This window comes from Parus major, chromosome Z (genome assembly GCF_001522545.3).
Source record: "Parus major isolate Abel chromosome Z, Parus_major1.1, whole genome shotgun sequence".
NCBI classification, from domain to species: Eukaryota; Metazoa; Chordata; class Aves; order Passeriformes; family Paridae; genus Parus; species Parus major.
The window spans coordinates 12,075,431-12,093,092 of record NC_031799.1 but is presented as its reverse complement, the minus strand read 5'-3'; the positions used below and the strand labels follow the sequence as shown (position 1 = coordinate 12,093,092).

At 38.1% G+C, this 17,662-nt stretch overlaps 1 protein-coding gene across 1 annotated transcript in view; it reads left to right on the top strand.

Annotated features, from left to right (window-relative positions):
• The window catches only part of RICTOR (RPTOR independent companion of MTOR complex 2), a 75,778-nt gene continuing 58,116 nt past the window's right edge, over positions 1 to 17,662 (top strand). The window contains exons 1-2 of the mRNA XM_015653041.3: positions 1 to 124; positions 275 to 322. Of these exons, the coding sequence (XP_015508527.1) occupies positions 76 to 124; positions 275 to 322 (97 nt within the window). The 5' untranslated portion in view covers positions 1 to 75. The remainder of the gene's footprint in view (positions 125 to 274; positions 323 to 17,662) is intronic.

Genomic DNA, 17,662 nt, shown 5'->3' with positions numbered 1-17,662 from the left:
GCGTCGGCGGTTCCACGCGCCTCCCCTCGCGAGAGCGGGCGAGGTTTCCGGTGTTGTGGCTGCGGGGCCGCAAACATGGCGGCGACGCTCCGCGCCCGCTCGCTGAGGCACCTCCGCATCCGAGGTGAGGAGCGTCCCGCGGGCAACCCCGCCGGCGCCTGCACCGCCACGCTGCCCGCCGGCGCCCCCCGCTCCTCTCCTCCCTTTCTCCTCCCTGTCCCCGGCTTCTTCCTCCCCGCCCGTCTAACGTGCTTCTCTCCCCCCGTCCCCGCAGGTCGGAACGACAGCGGTGAGGAGAACGTGTCCCTCGATCTTAGCCGAGGTACGGGCGGGGTGTGTTTGGTGGGGGCGTCCGAGCCTCGCTGCGCCCGAGGCAGGCGGGGGGCGCGGCGGAGCGGAGCGGCCTGGTGGTGCCGTGGGGCGGGCGCGGGGGCCGAGGCCGCCGCCGGGGGCTGAGCGGAGCCGCCCGCGGGTGGGAGCCGCTCCTCGGATACCATGGGGCCGCGCCGGGGCCGTGGCCGGGCCGTGGGGCGCCTTCCTCCCTGGCGTGCGTGCTGAGGCTGCTCGGCCGCGGCTGGGGCTGCCCTTGAAACCCATGTTGCTCGCAGGCAGGGTTGCTCACAGTGCCTGACCCTCCGGCCGATCGCACCGTGCGCCTCCGAGCAGCACCTCGGCAGCGGCCACTGCTCCTGTTTCCATCTCTTTCTCGTGTATCCCTGCCTGCCCTAGGCCGGCTGGCCACCCCATTTGCCCTGAGCTTCTTGCTCCAAGACCAGCAGCCGCTCATCTCCCTTTTGCTTATTAAATTGCTCCAAACATCCTCCCCTGCTCTCAGATGTGTGTGTGCCGGAGAGGGGGTAGGTTAAGAGGAAGGAAGCAACGCTGCTACACGCTAAGAAGTTTTGTCTCAGAATAACAGGTACTCTGTCCCTACTCACATGTATAGGGATGTGATCTTGCCTCGCTGAGTACTGAGACAAGGGTTAGGGCCTCCCAAAGAGACGGGTAAAATTCAAAAAGCAAGCTGGAATGTTACTGCTCCAGAAGTAGCGATATTTCGTGGGACAGAGGATACTGGTCTGGGGATGGAATGAAGTTGATGTTGGTGTGTAGCTGTTCTGCTTCAGGAGATCCTGGATGGCTATTAAGCTGAATAGATCCATTTTATGGGGAAGTAAGCAGGGAAATGACAGAATCAATGAGATAAAAGTGGCTGTGAAACGGAAAGGAAGTAAAAATACTAGCAGTAGAAGTAGTGTTTTCAGCTTGGAATTGTTGATACTGCATCATACTTTCTCTAATTCTCTTTTCCCACAAAGTTAGCCGTGTTTAGAATTACTTTATTATGCAGTTTTATCGTGGGCTACAAGTTATCTCTGTGTATACATATCATATTTACAAGTATGTTTCAATAACTGGGAAAGTTACTGGCGTTTCCTCAGTTAAAAGAAACAGACTCTTCTCGTTCTGTCTCCCAATGAACATGATTGCTTTGTAGAAATGCTGTCTTTAAAAATGAAAACAAGTGAAACTTTCGTCAGCAAAATGTGGAAAGGAGGTCTTCACAGTTTAAGTACATGAAAAAGTTATTACTGTAAGCAATGTTACCTCTTTATGAAATCTGCAGAATTAGAATTTTAGTGAATGGGTTAAATAATTTTTTATGTTCTGTAGCATACTGAAGTGTTTTGAGGTGAAAGAACAATTCACAAAATTTAAATGCTGCAGTGGTAATTTTGAGATGTGGTTTGTTTGAAATCTTCTAATCAGAATTTGATAGGTGACTATCATTGTCATTTTCCATGAGGTGTTTTCAGCAGCCTGCTGATTCCAAGAGACCCATAGTAGTAGCAGTACAACTATTACACATGTATCATGTTGTAAAAGAGGCTCTTGAGTAAGATGCAAACCACATTTTTAATACATGTGTTCATTTTTTATAAATGAAAAAAGGTACTTTGCATTGTGGCAATATATCTTCTGATAACAGAAGAACAATCACTGGGAAAATTGAATAAGAAGCTGCTTTAAATATAGATGTCGAAAACCCAACAGTTTTGGGTTTTTTGTTAGAAAAACTACAGCTGACTGATCAGTAACATATATAGCACCATATATGCATGGTAGATATTAGCTGCATTTTAAAGAGGAAACAAAAGTAAGAAGCTTAAAAGTCTCAGCAAGACATTAACTAAGCTAGATGATAACTTGATTTCCCTGGTGAGCACAATGAGTATTTGTTTTTCCAGCTGTTACAATAGTTATGTAAGCAATTATTTTAAATATTTTGTCACCCTAATTTGGTACTAATAGCGCAGTGTTTTGATTCACTGTTTTGTGCAGATCACATAGCTTTCCCCAGGACTCACGTTTGCATTAGCTTAAAAGAATGTTCTAATGGTTTTTGTTTCCCAGTACAATTGAACTTTGTGTTGATTAATGTGAAATATCTGATTTGTGCAAAGTAGAGAATCCATAAACAGAGCCTCAGCCATATGCTTCAATTTACAGGGGCCTCTTTGTTACAAACACAATAAATTATATTGGTACTGCCTTATTTTGAACAGGTTCCTGTTAGTAATGCCATGACTTAGCATACAGGTTAGCCCTTTACTCGTCCATACCTGTAGACTGTATGGTGACTATACTTCCCATGCAAGAAGCCAGTGCTGTTACTAAGAATTTCAAAACAAATAATAGATGTGGGGAGAGCAGTCCAGTTTGTTCTGCTCTCGGTTCTGCTTCTTCCTGGCTCTTCATACAGTAAGGCTGGAGAACTGTCTTGCTACTTGCAGAGTGCTCTACATTGCTCTATATGTGTTTGGTTTGCTCTTTTCTTTGGTCCTGTAGTTACAGGGTGGCTCATTTTCCCAGAAGACACCAAGCTTTTGACAAATTTTTACCATGGCTGCTATACTAGGTTTATTTTGTAGAGCTTCTCAGTGCTTTGCCTTTTTAAAAAAGATACATTATGTTTATGAAAGCGATCTTGTATGATGGTGGATGCTGCATGTTGAGTGTTTGTGTAGGTATATATGGGCTTTCTGTTTATGCTTATTTGCCTGGTTAAAGATAATAATGTAAAGTAAGTATGTGGTTCGCTTTTTCTGTTGTTTGTTTCTACTTCTTTTGGGGCAGTGGTTCTTTGGGGGTTTTTGTGTGGGTTTTTTTTTGGTTGGGGTTTTTGTTGTTTTTAGTTTGGTTTCTTTTAGATGTGTTTTATTTGTTTGTTTGTTTTTGAGTGTTTTTTCTATTTATTTTGTTTCTGAGCCACTCAGCCCTGTCCATCTTCTAAGGGAATTCTAATCAATCTTTTTAAAGAAAACCACTTTGCTGAAAGGTTGATCAGCTCTGGAAAAATTGTCCCCAGGATAAACATTTTTGTATATAATGTTGGTATAGCAAGAAAAAATGGTGCAGATACAGGGTAGACTGACTGCTTTTGTCTACTGAAGATCATATGTACTGTATTCTGTTGCTTACAAAATGGCAATTAATAATTTTGATTTAGAGCACTCACGTTATGGCCTTGTGTTATATTACCTGTTCAGAATAGAACAGAAAAGGAAAAGGACAGACTCACCACCGGTACAACTCCCACTGCAGTCATCTGGAAGGAATTAACAGTAGGATGAGAGAGATTGGTTTAATTAGACTACTGAAATCAAGCTCATAACTTCCTAAGGCCAGAAAAAACAATTGGAGGTATTGACCAGATTACTGCATTTGGTAGGAATTTTTCCACTGACTTTGGCCATCATTGTATATATAACCATAACACAAATACTGTGCACCTTATCTTTGTTTCTGACTGTTTCACAGGCATTCGAACCTGAATCACAGAAGTGTATATACCTACTAGAGCTCTGGGCACTGTTAAGGGCATATGTAACCCACACTTCATTTGCTCCTAAGTTTTTGCAGGGAGGTTGGACTATGTGACCTTGAAAGGTCCTTCTCAACCCAAGCCATTATGTGATTCCTTGCTCACCTCTGTAACTGAATCACCTTATACTGCTGGGTGACCAACACCTCTTCCTTTGCTGGAATTTTGGCTGTTGTCATTAAGTCTTGAAAGCTTAAGTAGTTTGGAACTTGGCTAGTTGAGAGTAGTCTGATGGTTCATTACCTGTAGTCAGGCTCATCTTCCTTCAAGGGATCCCTATTTTCTTGGAATCCTGTAGCTCAGAGGTTGCACTGGCTGTTAGGAAATTTTCAGATAGAGTTTTCTTACCAGCGCAGGGGTGCCAGCTGCATACTGAAGTTGACTAGAGTCCTGTTTGTGCCTGTATGTATTAATTTCCTCCTTGAGGGTAACAGTCTTCACTTGCTGATAGTGTACTCTTTAAGTAACTGAAATGTACCTATCTCAAGCAATAGTACTTTTCATTTATTATTTAAAAACATGCATTACAAGATTTTACTTTGGTTTATCAACTTTTCTTGTACAGCCAACTATATTTTGTAGGTGTTGAGTCTTTTGACTAACACAGGACATATATGAACAAAGCAGCAACTGAGAAAACTGGTTGTTTTTTTTTCTCCCTGACACTGATACCACAAAATTGACGTAGTGTTATCTGAGAAAATACTCTTTTTCCTTTTTTGCCTTCATTTCTTCCTGTCATGTAGGTAATAATAAAACATAAAGCAGTTCCATTTAACTTCATGAGGTCTAAATGGTGTTACCTTTCTTACTGTGCTTGCATAATTTTAAAGTGTGTAGTATTTGATTCCATGTTCCCACATGGTAAATTGTAATGCATTGCATGCAGGGCAAACATCTCGGGATGCTATTTGCAGTTTACAGCCCACAGAAATGTCGGGCATTTTTAAGGGTTATTTGTGGGATAGTTAAAGAAGGCTGGATGAATTTTGTTTCCAAAATCAGCTTGAGATTTGATGACCATACTGTTTCCAGCTTCCTTCATCAGTATGAAAGAAGCCAGGAGGAACAGAGCACACATCTGATACCGAAAGCTCGAATAGTGGGGGAAGGAGGAAAAAAACCCCTTTGGATTGCTTGCAGTGTGGCAATAAGGAAACCACTATAGAAATGGCAGCTAGTTCATACTCTTGATGGCTCAGAGGCAGTTCTTCCACTCTAATGGCAACTCTTACAGAAAGCCTTTAGGTGTTTTTTTTTTGTGTAATACCTCTGGGAAATGTGGCCTGGCTTGAAAATGTGGAGAAGTGGGGCTCCACCACATGATAGAAACAGTGTTTTAAAAATAGCCAAATAATCAAAATGTGTGGGCACCTTTCACCCTCCCTTTGCAGTATGCCATCATTTTCATGGGTAGCTATAGCGGGATGTTGTGCTTGAGAAGGTCACATAGAGCAGTAGGTGTTTTTTGCTCCCTTGTTTGAGAATCTGTAGCAGAAACTGTAATAGTTGTGAGAAGGTCATTAGTAACATTTTTTATTCATTCTCTTGAGGCATGAAGTATTCAAGGAGGCAAAAACAGTTGGAGAGACCTCTTACTTTGCTGACCAAGAAATGTTATACTGCATTATTTTTGTATGTTGAAGTTTTTTGTTATATAGGGGGAGCAAAGAGAAAGTGATCAATGATGGTGGCCTGCTAACATTTTGGCAACGTGTAAGCCTTTGATAGGTTTTAAAAGTAAGAGAGTTAAAGTACTGAATACATGCACTTCAGAATTAAGTCGTACACTTAACTTTCCTCTCTGCACTTGTGCTTGCACTTGTGCTTTAGTTGACTGTTGTTTTGGAATTGTATAGTGCATTGTCCCAGATAGATTAATAACACTTCTGTACCTTTGGCTTTGCTTCCTAAGCACTGCTTTTATAATCTTAAGACTTAGAACTACTAAGATGGTGTGTGCTTAAAATATTTCCATTTTCCATTTCTTCAAAACAGGAACAACATTTTTAATGAAGGAAAAATTTCAGCAAAAGACCACTTCAAAATCATATGGCTTGCTTATCTGTTGCTAAGATTTCTCTAGGGATTGGGTACTACCATGTCTTTGAAGATCTGCCCTTATATCTGTCTTTAAAGTGTTTGTGTATAGCACCTCTAAATTTGTTTTTGTGTGTGGGTTCTTTGTTCTTGCTGCTGTGGTCAGAGAATAAAATGACTGTTCTAAGATCTTGTACTTTCTGTTACAAGAGATTGTTCTATGATTTGGATCGGTGTCAATATACTGATCCAAAAACCTTCTTAGATGTTTTAGCAATGCTGTGTTTTCACAACTTTCTTCTACATTCTTCCTTCTTCCCCAAGTGCTGAAGTATCAAAATCTCCTGCTGCCTTCTTGATATATGAGTCTTTGTCATAAATATTGTTCAAGTTTTTTTGTTGCTTCGCAGCATCCCACTTAGAGATTAGAGTGATGCTTAGTTTCTGCATTTTTTACTGTTAAAGTCTATCCAGTGTAGATGCTGTGTAAAAGAACACACCCCTCATCATAAATACACTAAACAAGGAAGCTATGTCAACCATCTCCTGTCCATAAAGAAATGCATTGCTTGCCCAGGCTGTTGACCTTCATCTGTACTTCACCAGTTACCTAAAAATCTCAGGAGTTTTACCCTAATAACATAGAAGAGAAGCTTAACATCAGGTACAGTTATTTTTCTTTAAAGTGGTAGGAAGTGAAATAGTCATAGTTAAAATTGCAGTTTTCTTACTCTTAATATCCACATAAACTCAGACACTGCAGAAAAGAGCAATGCTCGAGCGTAAGAACTGATGCTGAAATGATCACTGACTTGGGGAAATGTACTGAAAAATCAGATAAGTTTTTCTTAACTTTTATACTAGTAGAAACACATTCTGAGAATTCTTTTTTAAAACAGTAAATGACACAAGTCATCTACTTTTAACACTGGCTACCTTCTTGATCTAAGACAAGAACATGTGTCTTGGGGCTTAGATAACTACACAAAAGATCAGATAAAATAAGAAGTTTGCTTTTCTTTGGAAGTGTTTTACCTGCATTCAGGCAGGCAGATGCTTATACAGCAGTGAAGGGAAATTCTCACACTGATCAGTGCTCCTGTGAATACTTCTGATACAGAAGGTAAGTAATATAACACTGCTACACAAGTGCTGGATGATACTTGTCAAATTTTTAACTGGAGCACTTATAACTGTCACAAAAAAATGCATATATTCTAGTTTAAGAGTCGGTAATGTTGGCATATGTTTGTATATGTTGCAGAATTTTTTTTTTCATTTGCCTATCATCTGGTGTGATGATGGAAAATTTTGGAAGCAAAACTTCAGAGTATGATTAGTGAAAAGTGTATTCCTCAAATCTTTGTGTCTGAGGTAAAGGAGGAACACTGGTAAAAATGCATAAATTAAAAAAAGTAGTATAAAAACCCCAAAACAAAACACAGAACCCAATCCCAAAGAACAACAACAAAAAAATACTTAAAGTTATATTTTTAGTTATGTGACTGAATTTTACTAGCACATACTTGAAAGCTTTCTAGGTGTCAGCAGTGGCCTGCATAAGTTTTGGTAAGTAAATATACTAAGGAAATCTCTTCACCTGAATTCTACCTGAACAGTAATAGCCTTTGAATCAATGTTGTTCATTAAAAAATTAACCTGAGTGATAGCCTTTATGAACATTTTCCTAAAAGGGGTGATTTTTTTTTCTAAATTTACTGGTTTTGTTCATCACTAGACTTCTAATCTCATTTTAGTTAAACTGCTATTTACAGTGATGGGTTTGGGTACATATGATAATTCACTCAGGTGGTTGCTCCTGCAACATTTCAGAAATACAGTTTTAGGTTTATTTATTTATTTGCTTGTTTACTAGAAATGTGCTTAATTGTCTTAAATGCACAACAAAAATTTTTAATTCTGTTTCAGTTGGAAGAATGGCTAGAGAACATAATTTCATGCTGCTTATACATGATACTTGCAGTAACCATTTAAGTCCAAGAGAAAAAGGGTAGCAGAATGGTAAAGATGATGTTACTTGCCATCTTTGAAATGGCGCCTCTGAGTTAGGAGTTGTTTGGCTGAAATGAACTACTTCTCTGTGCCCTATTTCTATAAGTGTTCATTGTGAAATGAGCTACCTCTGTTGATTTGAGACTACAGAATGATTGCTAGGAGTTATTTATGCACAGAGTTAAGGTATTTAAAGCAAAAAATATGGCCTTGATTTATGGAAAAATACACAATAATTGTAAGAGTGAAAAAGAATAATTTCATTAATCTCTTCACATAAAGGTGTACAGTGAACAACACGGGGACTTTGTTTGGGTTTTTTTAGCTGCATAGAAGATTGCTTTCCTGCTTGAAGTGTACATAGACTATAAATAAATACGTGTATTTAAAAATAATTACTTCATCAGAATGGAGGACTATCAGGAACAGCTGTTGCCTAGAAATTACTTACTTAAAAACAAATTATTAAATCTGTAAGTAATCTTATTCCTTTGTTACCTCCTGAACATCAGTGAAGTCAGAATTCAGTTTGAGCAACCTCATATCTAGAGAATTTAGAATGTGTTCATCTCCTTCTTTATGCAAACCATATGTGTGTGTGGTGGGTAGACTTCTGGGTTTTTTTTATGAAGTACAAAAAATGAAATAGAAAAAATCTTGCTGTATCTATAAATGTGGCATTTGCAGCTCAGTTTTTAGCTTAGCCTGTTATTTCAGCAGGTTTTTCTAAATTGAGATTGACCAACAGATTAGGTGTCTGCTGTCTTCAGAGAATTGTATTTAGATCTCATTAAATCTATAAATATGACTGACACTTCCTGTCCTTTTTCAGGAGGAGTAGAAGTCTTGAATGGTCACAGCAATGTGACTGTATCGCCTTTGTGATGCATGGACATTGCCTCCTCTTCCTTACTATGAGGGAAGACCACAGATATCATCAATCAGCACTGTTTTGAAATCCTCTGGTTATAGCATTTTAGGATGGGGAAATTAGCACATGACACTGGCTGCAGTTTAAATTTTTCCTGTCAGTGAAAGTGCAGTCAGTGCTGTTTGTGAATTACTTGTAGTTCCTAGTTGTGTCCTATTGGCACACTGGGTGATCCTACATCTGCTAATTTTGATGGACTTCTTTACATGATACCCTATGTAACAGGATATTTCTGGGGACAGTGGCTACTTCCTGACAGCTTTCAGTTTATTAGTAAGAGCCATGTAACATTTATGCTTTCTTGAACATATTAAAATGATGTGGAGAAGAATCAGAATGTTAAGTGAGAAAACAGTCGTAGAATAGGATCACATTTCAGTTTAATAATATTCAGATAAATATGTCATCAAAATTGTCTTGAGTGGTTTTGAAACCAGGTTTGCCTGGTTCTCTCTCCAAGTATTAGTTGCAGGATGTCAGGAAGCCAAAGCATTTTATTAAAACAGCTGAAAATTACGACCATCCTGATATTTCTACTTCTAGAAGTGGTAGCAGAAAAGAAGAAAATGGGTTGGAAGAACTAAAGATAATTTTCTCAACCATTACAATAAGCTTACATTCACCATTCAGATTCATCATTGATGTTCTGGGAAGTATTAATTTGATTTGTGTACCGACATAAGCAATTTTGTAAATCTGGGAAAGGCTTTTACTGGCTCTTGACCATAAGAACAGTTGTACTGGGTCACTCCAACCTTGGCAGTAGTTGATAATTGTTGCAGAGAAGAGAGCAGAACAACAGGAAAAACAAATGCATAGTCACACAGTTATGGAATGTTCCCCAGCCTCCAGCATTTTGACCTGCTCTGGTATTTTTCTTTCTTTTTTTTTTTTTTTTTCCTTTCTCTTTTTTCTTTTAAACATCTGAGCTTTTGAAAGTTTAGAGGAAGTTCTTCCTAAATTTATCCTGTATTCAGCATAATTCATATTTGTGTATTATTAAGTGGTCATGATAGAAATTTAAAGAGACTATAATTCCAGTTTAGTTTTAATCATGATAATATACAGTAGTTATAGTTGTGTATCTTGTAGTGCAGAGAGATGACATTGTGGTAGGATTTTTTGAGGGGTGAGAGGCAGGGAGCTGGGAATAAGTTTGTAATTCACAAAGACTCGATACATATCAAAACTTATTGCTATGATTCTTGTCATCAACATCATGTCTTCCTGGGAGTTGAGGATATAACTGTAAATTTAAATGGAGGACTAAATTAAACATTTTGTTGCTATGAATAGACAAGTTTTTTTTAAAGAAATATTTTTTTAATATGCCTTGGTACCTTACATAGTCTTAACTAATAGTATTTAATAGTATTTTCATAATTCGTCTTTGAGGAAGCTTATGCAGAACACTGGATTTTTGTATTGTTATAAAGCATTTAAAGAATAGTTTGTTTATCAAAAACTGTATATAATAAATTTTCAAGTCAGCCTCGTAGCTATCCTTTGGAATGGTCCTTCAGTTTTCTCTTTCTGTCTTGGGAAAGCTTTTAACATTTCAGCTATGAAACCCATTTCTCAGGAGTTTTAGCAGTAAAACAGTACTGCTTACAAAACTGCCACACAAGATCACACATGGGGAATAATTAACATAATTCCAAGGTGAGGATGTAAGAATGACTTTTCTATAGATACAATCTCAGGGTCTTGGTTAGAAATAATATATAGACAACATTTTGGAAAGCAGTCTGTTTTGGAACTACCCTTCAAGCTGACTGCAACACCACACTATTTATTTCCTATCACCTTTATATATACGTAGGATATTAAAATTTAAACAAAAAAAATCCTTAAATTTACGACATCTATGCACATCTGCAAAAGAGAAATACGTACAATCTCAGTAAGCATTTAAATTTTACTTACTTGTTTTCAGAAGCATGTGTGTGCCAAAGTAACCCTGATATGTGATTTCCTATTTTTCTGAAGTTCTAGTGATTTCTGGATCCTACCGTGAATATTCTGTCTTTTCCACTGATTTCTAGTTCATATGCATTTTTGTATATGGGATGGTTAGTTTCTACCTGAGTGATGTAGGGAGAAGAACAGTTTTGTGACTTTCTTTGCTGACTGCCATGAAAGAGGGAATGTGTACTTTCTTCCATATTAGTGAGCCTGTTTCATATATTCACATCTTTCTTAAGCAACAAGGGTGAAAATAGTCTGGGTTCTTAGTTTTTGTTTGCTTTCTGTTTTAATGAACATGAGTTACTGGAACTTGCATATATTCAAAATAAAGTGCTCTTTGTATGGTTTCCCCAGTCAAAGCTATGGATCTAAACTAAATAAATCTCTAAGGCATTCTGCTGAAATCACTCTTTTAGTCATAGGTACTTTTTAACTCTCAATTAACTGATAAAACTTGATACATGTGTGGATTTTTTTAGTCTAAAATTTTCAAGTCTTTGGCAAAACTTTTACAGTAAAACGTATTTCCCACCTTATGGCTTCAAGTGTGATAGCAGAATTTTTACTATGATTGTAGAGGATGTCCATCTGGTTTAGTATTAAGTACATTTTTCAACATAGCTACGTTAACTTGATACTAGAAGCAGACAGGTTTTTCTGTTCTTACACTATAAATTAAGACATACCTTCAGTCTGAACATGTATTACTGTGTTTTTGGAAGATCGCACATTGAATGTTAATTGTTCATGCACAATTTTTTTTTTTAATCTGGCAAAGTAGAGTTGATGTGTTAATACAAATAATGCAGGAGTGATCTGTGTCACAGAGATAGCTTTTTTCATGTAGCTTTCTCATCTTTCGTATTCTCAGGTTTTCTGTGTAGTTTCTGCATTTTGAATTAAATGTAAATTAAGAATACTTTAATATCAAGAGGATGACATAATTGTCCTGATTTTTTAATGGTATTTTGTTATTTTATAGTATTAAATTGATAATTGATAATGGTAGGATATGACTTACCACTGATGTCTCATTTCATTATTAAAGGTCTTGATTAAAATGTTTTTTAGAAGGCTGGTTACTTATCGTATGGTTACATAGGCACATCTAAGTAACTGATTTCTAATGTTTCCCAGTTTTTAATAACTTAAAACTTGTTTCAGTGGAAGTGGAGAACAGTGCATTCATGTTTCTAGTTTATTTATTTCGCTCAACTTCCTTTGTTTTGGCAGCATGTACTTTAACACACTACTAAGAACAGCTTAACAATATGCAATTGCATGGCATTAACACTTAAAAAATATCCAGTAAATATAGAGGTATGTAGGAGGTTCACCAGAATTTTCCAGTCATTACTGTGATTCTTTCAGTAAGAGAAAGATACCTCTTGTGTTGTCAATGGTGAGATGCTTGACTGTAGTGAAGTACAACTTCCTTCTTTAAAGGAAGTATGTAGAAATACTTAGTATTTATTTAACTTTTTGGCCATGTGATTCTAGTAGGTGTGTCATCAGCTGTTAGTGTAGTCTCTCACTTGAGAGTTACTGTATATATATATATATATATATACATTGGCTATTGCATACAGTACTGTGTACTGTTTTAGAACCTACCAAGTGATGCATATAGTACACACTCCTCAGTTTAACTCATGCCTGGCTTCAGAGTTACTGAATTATTTGTGTGCTGAAGCCTACCATTTTATTTTTTTTTTTTCCATTTTCATTTGCATGTGCATAACAGAACAGCGAATTGGCATGCTTCTAGCATACTGAATGTGGTCAAACAATGCTGCTAAATCTCTCAGGCGAGAAGAGTCGTCACTTGTGCTAATACAGCTATTGCTGGTCCTATTTCATCCCTGCGTTAGATGGAGCGCTAGCTGTTTTGTGTAGCAGGACTAATGTCGTGTTCTTTCTCTCTGGAGAATGGGATCTGTCAGAGTGCATCATGGTTCTCACTGGGGAAAAACAATGTCACAATCCTGAAGGGGTGAAAAAATGAGTCAAGCCTCAAAAGGTCATGAGAGTTTAAAAACAAACAACAAAACATTGGAGATTTTTAATATCCAGCATCTATGAATTACTTTTAGGCATAGAGAATCATGGGGTCTTGAGGCTGGATTTTTAAAAAAAAACACCATCTTTGCTCTGTGCTGAAGATTATAATTTTAAATTCAGGGTGTTAGTGCCAAGCATTGTGGGTGAGAAACTGTGTTTAGGGTAACAGAAGTAAAGAGAGCAACTAGTGCTATTTCAGATTTTGCTGTCCAACAAAAAGCAGTCAGAGAGAAAATGAGAATAATGATGAGCAAGCTAAGCTGTTGCTGCAGGACGCAAATGGGCTGACTTGCAATTTTTATATGTATCAACAAGTTTTTAGATGGTGTTTGAGTGAAGTGGCTTTGTGTATAATAATTGGGGCAGCTTGCCAGTTTTAAAGTCTAGGTAAAAAAAATGGTGTCTTTTTTCTACTGAGTGTCGTGTGGAACAGGTATGTCTTGCTTCTACCTGTGAATGGCTCAGTGCTCCAGCTACTTCGGAATGGGTTTTGTAAGAGTTGAGTATTCAGTTTGAGTCAGTAACTCAGTAGAGAGCTAACATAGAAGAACAAGAAAGGGATTCTGCTGAGATACTTGGCAGGATAATTTTATTGTGAATTTGAAGATGGGTACTGAAGGTAGTGTAAAGCATAAGAGTACATTGTACAGTGGGACAGGAGAGGGAAGGAAAGTATGGGAAGGGGTTCTGCATCTTTTGTCAGAAGAAAGCTGTAAGATCTGTTTAGTCATTTTACACAGCTCCACCCTCAGAAGCACTATGGGAAAGAATGTGAGGATATGTGGTTGCTGCTGTGGGCCAGCTGGAGATCATAGAATCATTTTGTTTGCAATAGACCCTTGATCGAATCCGACCGTAAACCTGACATTGCCAAGTTCATCACTAAACTGTGTCCCTTAAGTGCAACGTCTGTGCATCTTTTAATTACCTCCAGGGGTGATGACTCAACTACTTCCCTGGGAAGCTTGTTCCAGTGCTTGACAACTCTTTTGGTGAAGAAATTTCTCCCAACAAGGGTCAGTGTATCAGTGATAACTGAAGTGAGTCAGGAAAGAATAGACTTTAGAGGGGGTCTTAAAATAATAAGTAGCTTCTCTTGGTTTTCGCTTTTAGATATAAAACAGGAACTTCTGAGGAGCTAGAGAGTAAGAGCTAAGAAATTTCTGCAGCAGTGATATGAATTGGGGTCCTTAACACATACAACACCAGTTAGCTGAGTGGACTAGAGCATTGTGTTAATAACACCAGGGCTTTGAATTCAATCCCTGAAGCCATTTCCTAAAGAGTAAAGTCAGTAGAGTCAGTGGTTCTTCTGGTACCTTCCAATTTAGAATATTCTGTGCATCTGTGAGACACCAACAGCAGCCCCTTCCTCTTCCCCACAACCCACCCCCCCCTCAACAAAGCAAACAAAAATCAACCAAAAAACTGAACAAGCAAAAAACCAAACAACAACAAAAAAGTCTTTGTCAATACCAAGGTGAACTGTTAACCTTGATAATAAAATGTTAAGGCTGTGAAGAAGAAGATCAGTCTGTGATTTTGCGCTATGTTTTTTGCTATTTCTGTATTACTTGGTATTTTATAGTGCCTTTGTAAGATTTTGTGACAAGAAGATATACAGTGCTGGATCTGATCTGTGGGTACAGGAAGGCCACATGGCTTGGTTTTTAGAATCCAGAATGTATTTAGTCTGTTTCCAGGCCCATTTCAATGTGAGGGACAGACAATCACCACTTGATTGGTCAAATCACCTATGAAGTCTGTTTAAATTCTTTTACATCTGTGACGTGAAATTTTCTTAGGCCTACCTACCTTCCTTACTGGCTTTACTTTTATTGAAAATAAGTCACACGTGAGTAAGTCATAAAAATTTTCTACTTCTTTGTAATGTATGATGCATTTTCAAAAGAAGGAAAAACAAGATAGCCAGTCTTTCCTTTAAGTTAGTATGTCAGTTATTTTGTTGAATTTTTTATATGATACTTTTTGTGGGAAGGTTCTTGTGAAGTTTAAAACAAGAATTCACCTGACAATATTTGACCAAAAACGCTTCTGTTATTTTAATTCCTTGGGAGGTAATGTACTATGAGAGGGTCATTGTTTCTTTACTGTCTTGTTTTTCTGCAGCAGAATTTGTTTTGATAGGATTGAAGAGTGAGACAGCTAACTTGCTGTATTTATATCATCAGTTCAGTAGTGGAAATTTCATTCATGTTCTCAGTTTTCCTACAGTGTTGTAGGTTTTGCTCTTGAGCCCCCAGTTTGCTTCTAATTACTTACCTGCTAATAAAGCTTCTGGAAAATACCTGACTGCCCTGATAAGCACCACAAACATGTCTTTCCTCAAACTTTTCAGTCTCTAAAAATTAGTTTTTTCTCAACTGAAAGAGGACATGATGAGGAAAAAGTTGCTGTAACTGCAGTTTTTCATGCAAAAAATAGAGGAAAATGGTTTTAGTACACATTTTATTTAGGCGTCCTTATTATATAGATCTATCATTGCTACAGAATTATAATATCATTGTGTCCTTATTTCTTCACATCCAAGCTAACTGCCTTTTTATACAGGATAACTTGGGCACTTCTGAGTGTCCAGCTTTATCAGATAGCTAAATAAGAATGTCCATTGCACCAGAGGTTTTCTGGGCTAGTCCCATGGTCTTTCCTGTCCACATGGCAAGCTTAGTTTTTGTGGGGATTTATTGTGCATGTGTAGCCATCTGCACTTTCAAAATTAAAGCGTACCTTCAGTCATTTTGGAAAATTATATTGCTCTAAAACTGCTCACCTGGGATCTTTCTTGTCGCATAACAGGGAATTCTACAGGTCCAAAAGTGTTGTGTGCCAGGGAAATTCCCACACATTGCCCAAGGCAGGCTGAAGCATAGATATGAGCCAAACTGTACTTTCAAAGAAACCAGGTTATGAGGAAATAATTCTCCTCTCTTGTTATGTTCTCTTGAAATTAAGGGAACGATACGATGTAAACTATTTGTAGTGCCATAACTAATCCAAACTACTTGTTTTCAATGTGCCCCATCCCTGAAAGAGTTCAAGGGCAGGTTAGATGGGGCAACCTGATCTAATGAAAGATTCCCTGCCCATGGGGAGGGAATGAGGTGATACTTTAAAGTCCTTTCCAATCCAAACCATTCCATTATTTTATGGCTTGTGCTATTGCAAACCCCTTAAACTGAGTTAAGCCATGGAAAAGCAAATTGTGCAGAGGAATCCTATACCTGATACAGATCCAGTCTCTAATTTCTGTATCATATCAAAGATTTTTTTTTCTTTTTTCCTAGAGATGCAAAGAGGTCCATGCACATATTCCAATTTAAATTCAAAGTTATTAGATACCTGGTTTTACTGTGCATACTGCACAGCAGTGCAAGATAGCTGTGTCCATACTCGTATATCTGATGGCTGACTTGGCATATGTTGTGAGTAGATATGTGGAAAAGGACCTTTTGAATCAGGCTGGTGCTAATAGATACAGATTCCCATGTTTAAGAACTTACCTAGTCTTCCCAAAATCTTGCTGTTCCTTTGTTTTGTTTGAACATTACCAGAATTATATGGTGTGACAGTAGCATGTCTCTACATGTACTAAAGTTCCATTATAAACACCACAGTCAATCGATTACCTTACACTTGAGTAGGCATCTTGCAGCTAATCAAGCTGATGGCATTTGATTTCATTGGCTCATAGACAGAATCTTCATTGACTACAGTGGGTTAACAGGTTTGTACACTTCAATTTGGGTGCCTACCTGTAAGTGTCATAATTTTAAATAATGTCTTGATTTCTGATGATGGTGCAAATACAGATCTTGTCTGTCCAAACAGATTCTGGATATAGCCTAGTAAGGTTGCTACTTATGTTTCCTTTTCTAAATTTGTTTACATTTTTCAAGTACAGGAAGTGTAAAAGCATGGTTTGTAGAGAGGTAGGGAAGATACTGCTTTCTTTACATCTCCAATGCTTGATTTCCTTTGCATAATGAAAAATACACAAACACACTTTTACAAAGAACAGGAAGGTAAAAGACTTCGTCTATGACACAAACTCAGCTGTAGCTGTTCCATTCTGCAGTAGGAGGCAAGTTTTTTGTACTGCATTTAGTGTGGGACACCACACTCAAAAGCTCTCTCTTTGCTGCCTTTTAGATGTCTGGTGTTCAGGCTTGTTCTAAAGACTTCATTTTATGCAGTGCAGTTATTTATTGTTTTTGGTAATGTATTACTTTCAATAGTTTGCATCTTCAGGATAGCCTTGGTTTTTCATATATCTCAAGCTGCTGATACCTATCCTCAGCATCTAATCTAAAACTCCATGAGAATTCTGCATCAAATGAAGTCCCTTTATAAATACTGTAAATACACAACATAAATGATAGAACCTTTTAAAAACTGCCCTGCCACAGTACCACCACATACAGAACTTACTTCAGTGACTATTACAGTAGCTCTCTGTGCAGCTCCCTGGGACCAGCCACACTCTGCTGCTTGTTCCACTCTGCCTCAATTCCAGCCTTAATTCCAGAAGTGGGATAAGAATGTGTCTCTTCTCATCATGGTACTCATTTTCTGTTTTCTAGCAGAATGCAGGGTCATCAGTTGGTGTATGAATAGTGGTTTGTGGGTGGCATTTTTTTGTTCATCTGTTTTTGTTGTGATGGTAGACCCTTAAGAAAGAATACATTCTTAAGCCTTTTGTTTACCTTGTAGTTCACGTCCTATGTCACTGGAAAGGCCTAGCC